This window comes from Harpegnathos saltator, unplaced genomic scaffold (genome assembly GCF_003227715.2).
Source record: "Harpegnathos saltator strain DR-91 unplaced genomic scaffold, Hsal_v8.6 scaffold672, whole genome shotgun sequence".
In the NCBI taxonomy this organism is placed as follows: domain Eukaryota; kingdom Metazoa; phylum Arthropoda; class Insecta; order Hymenoptera; family Formicidae; genus Harpegnathos; species Harpegnathos saltator.
This window is the reverse complement of record NW_020230507.1, coordinates 432,471-446,684: the sequence shown is the minus strand read 5'-3', so window position 1 is coordinate 446,684 and position 14,214 is coordinate 432,471. Positions and strand designations below refer to the sequence as shown.

The window sequence follows — 14,214 nt, the reverse complement described above, 5'->3', positions numbered from 1 at the left end:
TACTTTCTTACGATCGAATCACCGCCTGCATAGGAATCGTAAATAAAAAACAGCTCGTCGCGAAGACGAGGTTCTTCAGGGTTTCCCTGCGTCGGATCGTCTCTCTGGCTCCGCTTCCCTCACGATTTTTCTGAATCCGTCAGCGAGGCGGAATAAGAGCAGTCGACGCATGCTCATCGGCCTGTTATAATTTCGGTTCTATTAGCCGCGCGACGGGGCCCTGAAGCTCTCCCGAAGGGATTTTTCGGAGATCGTAAAGTTAAGCACCGACCCCACGGAGATACCGTAGTAACGCACGCCCGTGCGTTTCGCGCGTCGCTTGCCGTAGCTGCGTGCCGGAACGGGGGCGAGCGAACGAGCGGGCCCTGAAGAGGGTCCGCCGGGAGAGTGTACTGTCAAGTAGCATCTTGACACGGGACTCACAATGGCTACTTGTTAGCGCGCTGCGCCAACAGCGAGGGGAAAGCGATCCACACACTTGCCTTTTTCACATCGAACTCTTGCGCCTTTCGGTTACGAGAACGCTTTCCCCCCTCCCCCCTCCCCTCTCACTCTCTCTCTCTCGCTTTCAACCGTGCCCCTGTGACCTTAGAAAAATAATCCCCCGGAGGAATTTTCACTAGGCCGGCTGTAATCGTTTCTCCGACCGACGAGAGATTCGTTCAGGCCGGTTAAGAGCGTCAACAGATAAGCTCGATCAATTATCCTCGCCTTTTGTTTCCCGTCGGAGATTTTCTCGTCTTTCGCTCCTCTATTTTCGCTTTTCTTACGGCACGTGGTGCGGTCACGTTGCGCCTTCGCATCGCGGCGAGGCGTTCTTTCTTACGCTACGAAGAAGACATCGAAATTTATCTGGACTCTTCAACTGGAATTTTTTGGCCCTGCAGTTGGTTCCTTAAAAAAGATAAAAAGAAAACTGCCGACGCATGCTCGGCGCTGCTACTTACCGCCTTCCAATCCACCCGGCTGACAGCCAAAAGGAAACGTCAAAGAGAAACCATGGAGATGATACTGTGATAGGGCTTGTGTGCGTGCGGATGTGGATAATGTTTTGCGTGTTATTACTTTAAATAACATCAACTTTACTCGATTACAGTTCGATCGTACATCGTGATCTCTTATAGCTACTTGCGCTTCGTCGTCTCTCTTCTCATTCTTTCTAGCTCTCACGTGCACTCTCACACACGCATACACCGTCACACGCACACACACACACACACACACACACACACACACACACATACTTTCTCTCTATCACACGAATCGCCCGCTTACATGACACACACGCGCTCATGCATCCACACTCACTGTCTCGCTCTTTCGGCAATTCGTTTCCTTAGTTAGTTGTGCAACGTTGGGCTTGTCCGCTAAAACACACGAATGAGAACCGGAGAGAACCCATTTGATGTTCATTAATAATAATCGTCCTTGCGACGCGTTCTCCTTTCATTCATTCGCTTCTTCAATGCTTCTAACCTTCCTTTTCTCTCCCCCTCCCTCTCTCTCTCGCTTTCTCTCTCTCGTTCTCTCTCTTTCTCGTATGCGCGGGTTGCGTGCGAGTGCATAATTTGTGCAAGAGTCGTTACGATTAACGTACTATTCGTAAAAATTAATTCTTTAGCTTTGGTCGAATCGCAGCGTTCGTTTCGTACAAAATTGTTTTAAGTATAGTTTCTCTTCTTCTAAGCATAGATCACGACTAAAGCTTAGCGAGCGCGAGTCTCGAGAGTAATGGCGGAAAATAACGATGAAATTTAAAGAAGAGTGTGCGACACTTCCGCGGAAGGTGGAAAAAAGAAGAAAAATCGTACAATCGCTCGGGAGCTGCCTTTTGTTTTTGTGCACCACGGTTGTGTGTAAACGCGAGGAAATAAAAACGATGTTGGCCTCAGCGCTGGTCGCATAGAACTGAAACGCAAAAACTGCTCATAAATTGCGATGAATATAAAAAGTAAATGTGCTTGTTGCTCGAATGTAAAAAAAAAACTAAAGAGAAAAGACTCGGGTAAAAATATTCCCGTGTACTCTATGAGAACGTGAGACCGAGCGGCTGGAAGCTAAGTAGGCTCGTTCCGTGATTTACACAATCGACAGCCGATTTCGATCGATCCTTACATCTAACGTAATTTAATAAAACGTACGACCCCTAATGAGATTGGCTTAAGTTTGAGCTTCTAAAGACCGACTCTCTGTGTTCTGTGACGCGCAATACTGCTTCTATATAAATTAAAAACACCCCGACATGGATTTTCTTCGGAAAAACAGAAAAAGAAAAAAGAAAAATGATACTCGATTCTGTCGTAGAACAATGAGCACAAAAACGTGTATGTATCATAGTGATAGAACTATTGTTATCGTGTATGTGTGTGTGTGTGTGTGTGTGTATTCACTTCTCGCACGATATCTTCGTTGAGAGAGATATTTTCCTAGAAAAAAAAAAAAAAAGAAGCGATTCTGTCTTTCATGAGTCGTTAATATACTTTATCGTAATACGCGCAATGCGATACCTGCGAGTGTGTCGAATAAATATCTCGATGCAGCTTTGGGCATAATTATTTCTGCGAGGATCAACGGAGTATACGCGACGAGTGTGGAAGATGTAAAATAAAAGTAACGCCGTAGTCTGTTCTGCCACATACACACACATACATACAGGTCAAAGGTATTTATTATTTTCCACATCATCCCTCCCTCCCTCTCTCTCTCTCTCTCTCTCTCTCTCTCTCTCTCTCTCTCTCTCTCTCTCTCTCTTTCTCCTTTTCCCTCCACATCACATTCCTCTCCCCTTACCCTGTTTCGTCCCGAGGACCTCTCTCTCCCGTAAGGGAAATCCTTTCTCTCCTCCGACACCCGAGATAACAATCTACAAGGCAATGTCGCAGCTAACGGAATATTCAAGACATCTGCGCGCGCGAGATACCCCAGGAGTGGAAAGTCGACATTAGAGATGAATGTAAGCGCCACCAATTCGCTCGATGAAGATGCGACTACACGGTCTCAATAATAATCTCCATTCCTCAGTGCGTGTCGCTCGCGACACGATGACACGTTGTACGCCGCGATTAGATCAAATAAAATAGCATTTGGTGTTTGCGATTAGCGGATACTCGCGATCTCGTCTATTCGTCGTAAGAAGAGAAAAATAAGGAAGACGCGAATAAATAAGAGTATTCTCTCCTCGGCGGAGAAACAATAAAATAGCGATTCATCTCGTTACCTCGACTTTTCTGTCTCTTTGTTATACTCCCGCGTGCAATCTTTCTTTCCTTTTCCTTCCCTTGCATTCTGTCTCTTTCGCACACATGTACACACACACACTCTCTCTCTCTCTCTCTCTCTCTCTCTCTCTCTCTCTCTCTCTCACTCACTATTTTTAGATATATTTATTTACAGACTGCGAACTGCGAATAAATGATAACTTACGCGCTACCTTATGCTGCGACAGCGTTCACTGTCTACTGGGATTACCCGAGAATTTCAATCTCTCATCAAGCTATTTTCAATCAATTTCGTGTCAAATTTTTCGCCGATAATAATTATTCCTCACGTGATTAGCGATATTCACACACGATAATGATTTTTGAAATAATAATTATTCTCTCACATCTATCTACGAAATGTGAGCGAATACAGAGAGAGTGAGGGGGTTCTTCAATTTAGAATTGTAATTTAGAATTACTACGTTTCTCTCTGGCTATTACTATATCCTTTAGCTGAATAAAAAAAAAAAAAGAAAACAAGAAAATGCGATCGAAGTGTCGGTACAAGTCTGAATTATTAATAGAAATTTGGAAAATCTCGGTAGGCAGCGAACAAGGACGAGATTAACTTAATAGTATGCCGAATGCGTGTGTATATTATCTACATATGTACATACAGGACAAAAAAAAACACAAAAGCGTATGTTTTAGGAGGAGCACGATTGGTTACGGGTAATTAATTAATTAGCGAATGGGTCAAATCTGTGAAATGGGGGAGAGTATAGCGAGCAGTCATTCACTTGCACTCTGCGCGTGTACTTTGCGTAGAAAAAAAGAAAATAAAAGAACAACGGGAGAAAGAAGAAAGAGATAGCGCGCTTTGTCGTGCAATTTATTCCGCTCGGGCAGGGAAATGGAAAAAAAGAGTACGGCGCCAAGTACGATGACGGGACAGAAAAGCTGACGGGATTTTTCGCTCGTTGTTTACTTTATGGAAATAGTAGTGGCAAACACAAGCCGGTTCTGGCCCGGCTCGCCGCGAACTGGGAAAGAAAAATGCTAATATGTCTTTTGCTATTTCGTTCGTTCGGGAACGTCATCGCCGCCTCGGCATCCTTTGACACCGCTTCTCGATGGATTCTTCGCGGGGTGAGTTGTTAGCTTTCCGTGGGAAAGCGGCTGAGGAATTTTCGCAGATGGATCGAAAGCACTTTTTGACTAGAAATTAATCGCGTGAAATCTCGCGTGAACGAATAACCGAAAAAATCCCGTTTGAAAGTATTACTCAATCAACCAGAGCAAACTCAATCCAACAGAAAAGAACAAATTCGCATTAACGACGTTCGCTACACGTATCTCGAATCCGAGTCGGCACGAACTTTTGCGATACGCGTGTGACTCGAATTAGCATTTAAGCGCGGCAATACGAAATCTCAGCGCTGATTGCAAACGTTTGCATGCGGTTTCGGCATGTAAGTTAAGACCTGAAATAAAATTGTCCGTGGTGTCCTTTGAATTTGCCGTTATTCTTTTCGCGCTGGTTGCACAAATTTTGTATGAAATTATTCGTTAGCATATAACATAGGTAAATAAAATCCTACGAGCAGTGAACGTGTTAAATATGATTAACAGAAGAAAAGAAAGAAAAGAAAAGAAAAGAAAAGAAAAGAAGAGAAAAGAAAAAAAAAGAAACTCATCTTGACGGCGGTCCTCTGCAATGGTAAAACGATTGGATTTCTATTCGAATGCCGAGTGATCTCTTTAGGAAATTGAAAGGTCTCTACGAATGCTGGGGCGGTCGCGACGAGATTGTTGACAGACACGGCTGTTCGACGCTCATCATACGCTTCGAAACACCTACCGAGAGGAGAGTCCCGTGGCGGATCCGACGGGGAGCTTGCCTCTCCACTTATCCGAATATCACCGGATCGCCAAAGGAAGCATCGGTATGTCGCGTCACAGGAGATGCTTTTGATTTCGAGGAAAGCCGCGTTATCGTGGCACCGGGCCGAGTCTGTGAGACACACACCGTTCGTCGCAGTCGCGCGATTTCCCGCTTGATCGTCCTTGAACGGTTTCGCCGTCTCGCTAATTTCGCACCAAAATCCCAAACTAGTCCCGCGAATAATATCGACGAATCGTTTCTCATCTCTCCCCCACTCGGTGACGACAAGCTCCCTTGGCGATCCGCGGGCCAGCAAGTCGTTCGAGTACCTTGATCGATCGGTCTCGCGCGTCGCTCGCCGGATGCATCCATTAAGTCTTCTCCTGGCTTCGCTTGCTCTGAGTGCTTGGGGCCCAAGGTCACAAGGAATGGTACTCGCCCAGCACGAGGCCGCTGTGGTAAGTCGCGTGCGTCGTGGACATCCCCATCGAGCCCATGCTCTGGTAAGCGCCCATGCCCATGCCGTTCATCGACATGGTGTTCATGCTGTTGACGCCCTGCATGGTGTTGGACAGCATCGTTGACGGACCCATCGGGCTCAAGCCGCCCATGGACGGCGCGATCGCGCCCATCTGCATCGACGTCGCCGTGTGCGGCAAGGACTTCTGCAGATCTGCGGAGGTCGGCGTGCCGATCAGGTAGTCCTGCGACAGAAAATGCCGATCTTCGTACTCCTTCGATCTGTCTCGACGTGTCGCGAGAAGGCACAGACGTGTCTGTCGGTACGAGGGAGAGAGAGAGACATGTGCGCGCTTGTTGGGCTTTCGCGCTCGTGCGCCTTTCTTCGCGCCTCAACGAGATCGCGCGCGAGCCTGCAGCAGTCGTTGGTACTTTCAGATTTTTTCCGCTCGCTTTCTCTCCCTCTTTCGATGCCTGTGGGGTACCTTTTTCTAAAGATTTCGTACCCTTGAATCTTTACGCGCCCGTAACGCAACGCAATTTCTCACATGCCCGTCATCGTAAACCGAAACTATAGACAATGGGGGTTCCTCATTCTCAAGGAACACAACAACAACAGGACACGAAAGAGCCCTACGTCTCATCTTGTAGTCTCTACACGATCGAAATACGACAAAAAGAATTAAATGAAATTAAATGGCGGACAGCTCTGATGTCGAGAAATAAAGACACTCGTCAAACCTAGGTAGTCTAACCTGCGGACTGTAGTACTGCATGTAATCCAACTGACTCTTCTGCTGGGCGCAACTGGGCGGTGGTGGTGGTAAGGTGGCGGTGGGATGGACCAGACCGTGGGTGCCGTGAGCGCCGACCTGAAGATGATGCTGCAGCTGATGATGGAGGTTCCTCTTATCGTCGCCGCTTTCGCTGCTCGTGTCGTGGTGCTGCATGTGCGGGTGGCTCAGGCTCGAGCCGTGACCCTGGTGATACGAGTGCGGACTCGACACCGAGACCGGAGGCGGAAGCTGGTACATGCCGGAGGTTTGCTGGTGGTCCACCATCTGTTGCTGCTGTTGTTGCTGTTGAACAGCGCAGGAAGACGGTGGCTGTTGTTGCTGCTGTTGCTGCTGTTGGCTGGACTGCCGCTTGGTCTCGTCGCCGCTCTCGCTGCTGGAGTCCCCGAGACCCCCGCCGTGGGCCTTATCCTCCCTCTGGCCACTGAAACCGCCAAGCGACGTTCGCACTTGAGAGAAAAAGGGGCAGAGAGAAAGCGGAGACACACACCCGCTCGTTCCTTTCGCCGGAGATTTACGTTACACGCGCGTAACGCGCGAAACAAGCGGAAAGCTGGAAGCCAGCCGGTTCTGAACAAATTGTTATGCTAATTGCGCATCGTTATTATCATTCGCCATTGGCCGAGCGCACACCCTCCTCCTTCGTTGCCGAATTTCGTTGCCGAGGAGCCCGATAGTTGGCCCGACGCGAAAGAAGTATCGCGAAGTGAAAGAACGCATTGATTGAGAAGCACGCTCACAGCCTCGAGACGTCGAGTGTCAAACGTCCGACTGTCTCAAGACGAAGTTCCGTCTCACCGGAACGCCTGGTGCGCATTAACTCGCGTCATTAAAGCGACGCGAATATTAATACGCGCCGCTCGTCGATCCCCCGTCCACCCCCCCTCCCCCCATTAGACGCGCGCTCTTCGTCATCCTATTATAAAGACATCCCGGGGGCGCGATTTAATTGCATCCGCAGGCAGAGAGGCAGGCGCACGCAAACGGTGCAAAGCGCGAGCGTCGCGTTAAGCAGCGTCCCGCGATAAACCGGCGACGCCGATCGGCGAGGCGGCGGGGAATCGAAATAATATCGTCTAAGATAATACCAGTACCGGCGCGTAAAGTACCGAGAAGAGGGTATATCCTGCCTCTCCCGTACTTGTGAATTAAGGGCGGGCACCGAGCGCGCACGGAGGGCGGGCAAGAAGAGGGGGGAGAGGGGGGAGGGAAAGAGGTAGGGTAAGGCTTTCAAGATTGAGAGAGAGAGAGAGAGAGAGAGAGAGAGAGAGAGAGAGAGGCGCGCAGAAAAGAGGGGAAAAAGACAGACGGATAAAAGAGAGGAGAAGGCGAGAGAGAGAGAGAGAGAGAGAGACGCTCTCCGGCGTCTCGTAAACTCAATTTAGCGGGCTGGACCTCCTCGAAGCACGTGGGACCCACGGGCCCGATCGAGCCCCCCTTCGTCCACCTCACGCGCGCGCTCGCTCGCTCGCTCTTTACCTTTTCCACCTTTCCTTCCCTCTTTCTCTATCTCCTCCAGGTACCAGCAATCGTTAAGCGCTTGTTTTACAAGTCGTTTAGACGCCAGGCCGACGATACCGCACTGTTCAAGGCAAGTGCTGCGACACTTGTCTACGGGGTGTTTTCGAGAACCGGTCTTTGCGCACGAGGGAGAAACCGGCGGAGTGATAAGGGAGCGGCGGATCCGGCATCCGGGCCGTCGTGGGTGCTTCTTCGGACACGAGGTAGTTCGATATCGACAACGCTTCCGTCGCGATACGTGCGCGCGTCCCCGAGGAAGGGCGTCCTGAGACATTTCAATTACGTATAATCTAGAGCAGACAAAGTAGAGGAAAGACCTGGAGCTGCTCGAAAGCGATGCGAACGCGTACTTGTGACGCACGCACAACACACACACACACACACACACACAGAGTCTCTCGACGAGATTCTTGGTGGAACGGAAACACCGAAATTGGGTTGGACCCACCGAAATTATATGCACACTTTGGCGGCGATATTATTCGCAGGAGATGCTTCGAATTCTCGACTAATCGACACACCAGGTTTTGCGTTCTCGCGCGAAATTCCCGACGCGACTCGGCGGACCGAGATCCTTCGCGTCGGTCGGTCTTCGTTCTTGGCATCGCCGGTTACATATCGATGATGTTTACAACAGTCACGTCTACGTTACACTTGTTTCGACAGGCCGCTTCTTCTCCTCCCCTTCCCTTCCCGTCCGAGAAAGAGACGCCATTTCTAATTAGTCGGGGCGTAGCGGTTTCTGCATTGTCTCGTAAAGATAAGACCCACCGAACGACGTGGAGCCGAGTCTATCGTATTGATCTTTTTCGTACCACCCGTTACATGCTGGAACCTATAACCGGACGAAGGTGTCCCCAGGTATGCCTTATCCGTCCGTAGATCGCGCAGTAAATTTATCCGCGTTGCACCGCGCGACCACGAAAGAACGGAATCTTTCGGGCATTATTATTTTCATTAGGATTTGTGACTCATCGCGTGCAGGAGACATTTATTTCGAAGCCACGTCTCTCCGTGACATCTACTCCGCGTCTCCGGGATCGACGTTTTTCTTTCTTTTTCTCCCTCACTCGTTCACTCCCCCGTATCTCGGCGACCGCGTGGAATCGAGGAGGGAGAGAGAAAGAGAAAGAGAGAAAGAGAGAGAGAGAGAATGCGAGACGCGCGCGTGTGTAGATTTTTTAAACACATCGCGAGCTTCGACGATCCAACTCCGAGGAAAATAATTAATAATTATCTCCGTGCAATTTGTCATCTCGGTATCTTCGCGCGAGTCTCTTAAATCACTCCACCTCTCTCCGTTGTTTCTTTCGGTTCCTCACAACGATAAGCATCAATGCGCTAAATTTAATAAGGTATTTTCTTGTCCTGGGAGATTCTTATCGCAAAGCTCACGCGGGAAAAAGGATGCATATAATGTATATAACAATCACACACGTCACAATGATGTTAACTGGTGATCGTTAATTGGTTTATTTTTCCTTTTTTTAAATAAGAACGTCGCAATCGGTATCGCAACAATATAATACAATAGATATAGAGCAATAACTAAAGCAAAATTTTATATTTTGAGAACCGTTATAAAAAAGAAAAAAGAAAAAAAGACGTAAAACAAGATAAAAATATTCCAGAGAAATGAAACAAAAGAAGACCGGCGGTGGACATTTATGTTGAAATATATTAGCGAATACGATAATTATATACACGGAGTAGTATTTCACGGAGTAGTGGTAACTCTAACGTCCGAACGCAGTGCTTTTTAACCGCGCGCGTCGTATGTTCGCGCGATAAATCAAAATGACAAGGCAGACTTTCCCGATTTTACGCATTCCGTTCGTACTGACACGTCGCTCGCGACGAGAGATCAGCGCGTCAAGGGTTATAAAAAATGTCGGGAATGCGAAGAGAGAGAGAGAGAGATTCTATCTGTGCGCGGACGTTCTTCCACGCGAGTCTCACGAAAAGTTGTCTCACGAAAAGCGGGCGAATCGATCTCGCCCGGCCGCCACGGAATTTCGAAGTAAATCTTATTTACGAACCCGCCGATTAATAAAACCAGCCGCGCCTTCGCCGATCATTATCTACCTCGCGCTAAAACCGACACGCCTGTCCGTGCTATAAAATCGGGATCAACGACTTCGAGCCGACGGTTGGTTACACGTCATTGAAAAGCCGCAATTAAACCGCGGCGAATCTATCTCGTTTGCACGCATTACACGCTATTTATCATCCCTCTGTTCTCGATAATTGCGTAATCTCAGTAATTATTATTATCATCGCTCTTCTCGTACATCTCGGAGGAGCGATTTGTCTCGCAACTTATGCCCCGCCTGAATCAACCGTACAGCTCTTTCGAATTCGAGTCGCACGAATCCGAGGACGGAATCGGGGGGCGGGGGGTGAGGAGCACGGCCGTGATGCAGCCGCCGTCGCGTCAGCAAATTGCGTCGTGCGCCGCACTTATGAGAGGCGCTTTTAATTGGGCGGCGCAAATAACGCATAAATAAAGCGCGGGGAAACCGCGCCGCCGCTCATTCACGGCGGTCGACTTCGGTGAGGTGCCGTCTATATAGGGCGCTGGGTGTATTAGCATAATTCCTAATTTAATTTCTCGATAAATTCCCGATCGCACGCTCGCGCCACGAAATGAGATGCTATCGCGACACCACTAATTCGCGTCTAAGTTTATATCGCCTGGGACCTGGCCACGCGGGGCCCGATACCATCTCCTCCTCCCCCCCTTTCTCTCTCTCTCTCTCTCTCTCTCTCTCTCTCTCTCTCTCTCTCTCTCTCTCTCTCTCTCTCTCTCTCTCCACACACGCCGGGGCCTCGTCGTAAAATCGGATTATATCGGCTCTGTCGCCCCTGCGATGTCGCGCACTTTATTCCGGCCCGCGCGTACGATACCGTCTTGTGGAAACGAGCCTGCGAGGTCAGAGTGCGAGTGGATGCTCGTCCTCCTCCTCCTCCTTTTGGCGTTTCGCCGGGTGTCAGTAGCGCTCGCGACAGTGAGCGCTTTTCCTGCAATGCACGACGAGCACGCGTGAAACATTTGGTAAATATATGGAAAAGGGTACACTTCATCGACTTTTTCTTCCATTTTGAAGTATGTTATAAAGGATGAAATTCTGAGTGACTTTTCCTGATACAATTATACGGGGGTCGCTTATAGTTTCTGAGATATTTGACTTTAAAGCTTTATATAATTGTACGTTGAAGTATATTTGAAGTAGAGGTAAATATATATAGAAAGGGGTACACCTCACCGGTTTTCTTCATTTTGAAACATGTTAAGAAAGGATGAAATTCTGAATGACTTCCTGATACAACTATATGGGGGTCGCTTATAGTTTCCGAGATGATTTGATTTTTAAGTTTTGGAATTTTGATTATCCTGGAATTAAATTCCAGATATTATAAGCTGACGTTATTTACAGTACAATCCAAACAGTTAATCCTTAAAAGCCACAACACCTAATTATATGCAGATATTATAATAAATTAAGTTGAGCCAGGTGATAGATCTTAAGAGAGAACTTTTTTCAACAATGTCCAAAAATATATAAAGATGTAATAAGTTAGGTTAGAATTTGTTTGGGGAGGGACGGAGCCCCCCCCCCCCCGCTTATATGTACTGTTTCCTATATTTAAAGTGAATGAAAAATGCTTGTCTACTTCAGATATACTTCAACGTACAATTATAAAACTTTAAAGTCAAGTATCTCAGAAAGTATAAACGACCCCCGCGTATAATTGTATTAGGAAAAGTCACTCAGAATTTCATCCTTTACAACATATTTCAAAATGAAAACCAATCGGTGAGGTGTACCCTTTTCTATATATTTACTGAACATTTTGCGAGCCGACGCGATTAGAGCACATCACGAATAAGATCCTGATACGAAGGCGCGACGAGGCAAGATTCTAAGTTATTAACGTTCCGTTTCAAATTTCTGATGAAACCTTAAAATCTGTGCCTCGCGGTATTTCATATCTAATTTCATTAAAAGATGTAATCGATACATTAAATTAAGTTCGGAAACGACGAGTCTATCGACGAACATAACCTAAATGAATCTTCAACAGTGCGATTCGACGCGATCGGAGAAAGATGGTGAGAGAAACTGCGAAGGAAAGCGGGAGGAGGGGAGGGGGACCACTTATTACGATATTATAAAGCGATTTCTCGGAATGTGCGGAGAATCCGACACAACCGGTGCGCGTTTCGCCCCGAAGGAGCGGCGAAGAAGCCCCCGAGAGATTACTCAACTCCCTGAAGAAGGCAGAAAGGCAAACTCGAAAGGCCCGCAGAGCAAATTGAAAATCGGCCAGCTCGTTTGTCGGCCCTTCGAGCCGAGCTCGCGCGGGGTCTCGATGAGAAAACGGCGGATTTTCCCGACGAGGGCCAACGGCCGAGGCCGACGCTGAGGGTCCATCCGCTCTCTCTCTCTCTCTCTCTCTCTCTCTCTCTCTCTCTCTCTCTCTCTCGGCAGGTGAGCGCGTCGAGGAAGTTGCTGGCAGCTGATTCCATAAGCAGATAGGAGGCAGGAGAGTTTCCACGGCCTAAAATAATGGGAGGCAGCGTACCGTGTACACAGCGTGCCAGCTTCAGTTTGTAAACCACGGCTCGCTTTCTCGCTCTCTCTCTCTCTCCTCTCTCTCTTTTCTGCTGTCTTACCTGCCGGACGGACTTCACGGCTTCTGTGAAGTCCGTCGGGCGAATTTCTCGCGTCGCGTCGGGAGTGACGGATATACACGGAAATGCACGGGCTCGCATTAATCCATCGCAAGCTTGCGTTCTATCACGCGCGTCGACGGCCGGAGGGGCACAGCAAAGCACAGCAAAGCACGGCGAAGGAGGCGTGCTTGACGATTTCGTGAAGGCTCGTAAACGGCAGAACGCGGCACATACGGGATCCTACTTGAACGTAAACTTTTACTTAAATGTCCGGAGGCGCGCGATAGATTCAGCTTCCGACGACGTCGTAAACGCGGAAGAGTTTATTCGCCGCGCGAATTCGCCGAGTGCGACGACGCGAGTGCGAAAACAAACGCGGGGATCATTTCCCCGAGGACAGATCGACCGAGGCCAGATTTCCGCAGGTGCAGGAACAATTGATACCGCGCGAGGCGCCCGGCTCCGTCGTGTCCGAAGCACCCACTCAGCCACCACGGACTTGAGCGGGCCAGTGACAGTGATGGAAATATGTTTCCCTCTCGCGTCGCAGAATTGTTACACGCGGGAGATCGCCGTTTACGAGACTCGAAGGGGCAGCGGGGGCAGACAGAGTTACGGTCGCGCTCGTCGGCGCGGCGGGACTCATTCCGAGAACAAATGGCGCGCGTCGTGGTGCCGTTTGACTCGTTAGACTTTGACATAATTCGACGGGCTGCGGAATGCGCGGCGGCCCGCCAGAGAGAGGAAGATCTCCGTGCCACCGTGATCGTACGCGTTCGCCTCGCGAAAGTCCGCCTAAACTCGATTCAGGAACCAGCGCATTGCGACTCGCCGAGCGGGCCGGGAGCCGGGAGAACGGTGCCAATTTCGCGCGGGCGCGCCTAAGATGCGCGTTTAATCCCGGGGTTAATGGATAACTCGTAAATCACCGCTAAATGTTCGCAATAAGCGAAAGCTTGATTCCGCCAGCGACAAAGGAGAGGAGGAGAGTCGCTGCGCGCGGGGCGACGACGCGAACCGCCGTCGCCGTGTTCGCGAGTCACTCGCTCTCTCCCCCCGAGTGCGTAATTCTTCTCGGCACAGGGTGTCGCGCGCGTTGCGATCCCCTGTCGGTACTAGAAATTTTCGCGAGACGCGGCCACACCGCACGCACGTGTCCCGCTTCTCGTCGGATGAAAATTCACACCGGCGGTATTGATTCGACGATCAATGTTGGCCGAGTGTTGACGCGCTCGCGGAGAGGAGACAGCATGCTCCGCCTCGCGCATTTCACCCCTTAGCTGTTAATGGCTTAACATAATGGGGAACAGAAAGAATGGGTTAACTTAATTTTAAAGGATTTGCAAGAGATGGCGCAATGAGCGCCTAATGGCATCGGCCCGTACTGAAGTCAACTTCGTGCGAAAGCCCTGTCATTAGGCTTTAAGAATCAGGATATTTCACTCGGTCGAAGTGTAAATAACATATTTTTTTTTGCGCATTCAGTATGTCGAGTTTGGTGCCAACGAAACGCAATTTGCGGGAAGCGTTAGTTTTTTTGTTTCCATTTGAAAAGATCGGCAGCTGAAAGTGTCTTGGTTTGATGTCCGGAGCTTATGGGGATTATGATGCTCCATCGATCTCAACTTGGGAGTACTTGGTGAGTAGAACTGGTTTAGACGATTCAAAAGTGGAGAT

At 49.0% G+C, this 14,214-nt stretch overlaps 1 protein-coding gene across 2 annotated transcripts in view; it reads right to left on the bottom strand.

Moving 5' to 3' along the window:
• Positions 1-1,061: 1,061 nt before the first annotated feature.
• so (SIX homeobox 1 protein sine oculis) overlaps positions 1,062-14,214 on the bottom strand; it is a 37,034-nt gene continuing 23,881 nt past the window's right edge. For both annotated transcript variants that reach the window (XM_025305082.1, XM_011142028.3), the window contains exons 4-5: positions 6,300-6,762; positions 1,062-5,789 (exon numbers count right to left, since the gene is read on the bottom strand). In XM_025305082.1, the coding sequence (XP_025160867.1) occupies positions 5,505-5,789; positions 6,300-6,762 (748 nt within the window). In that variant the 3' untranslated portion in view covers positions 1,062-5,504. The remainder of the gene's footprint in view (positions 5,790-6,299; positions 6,763-14,214) is intronic.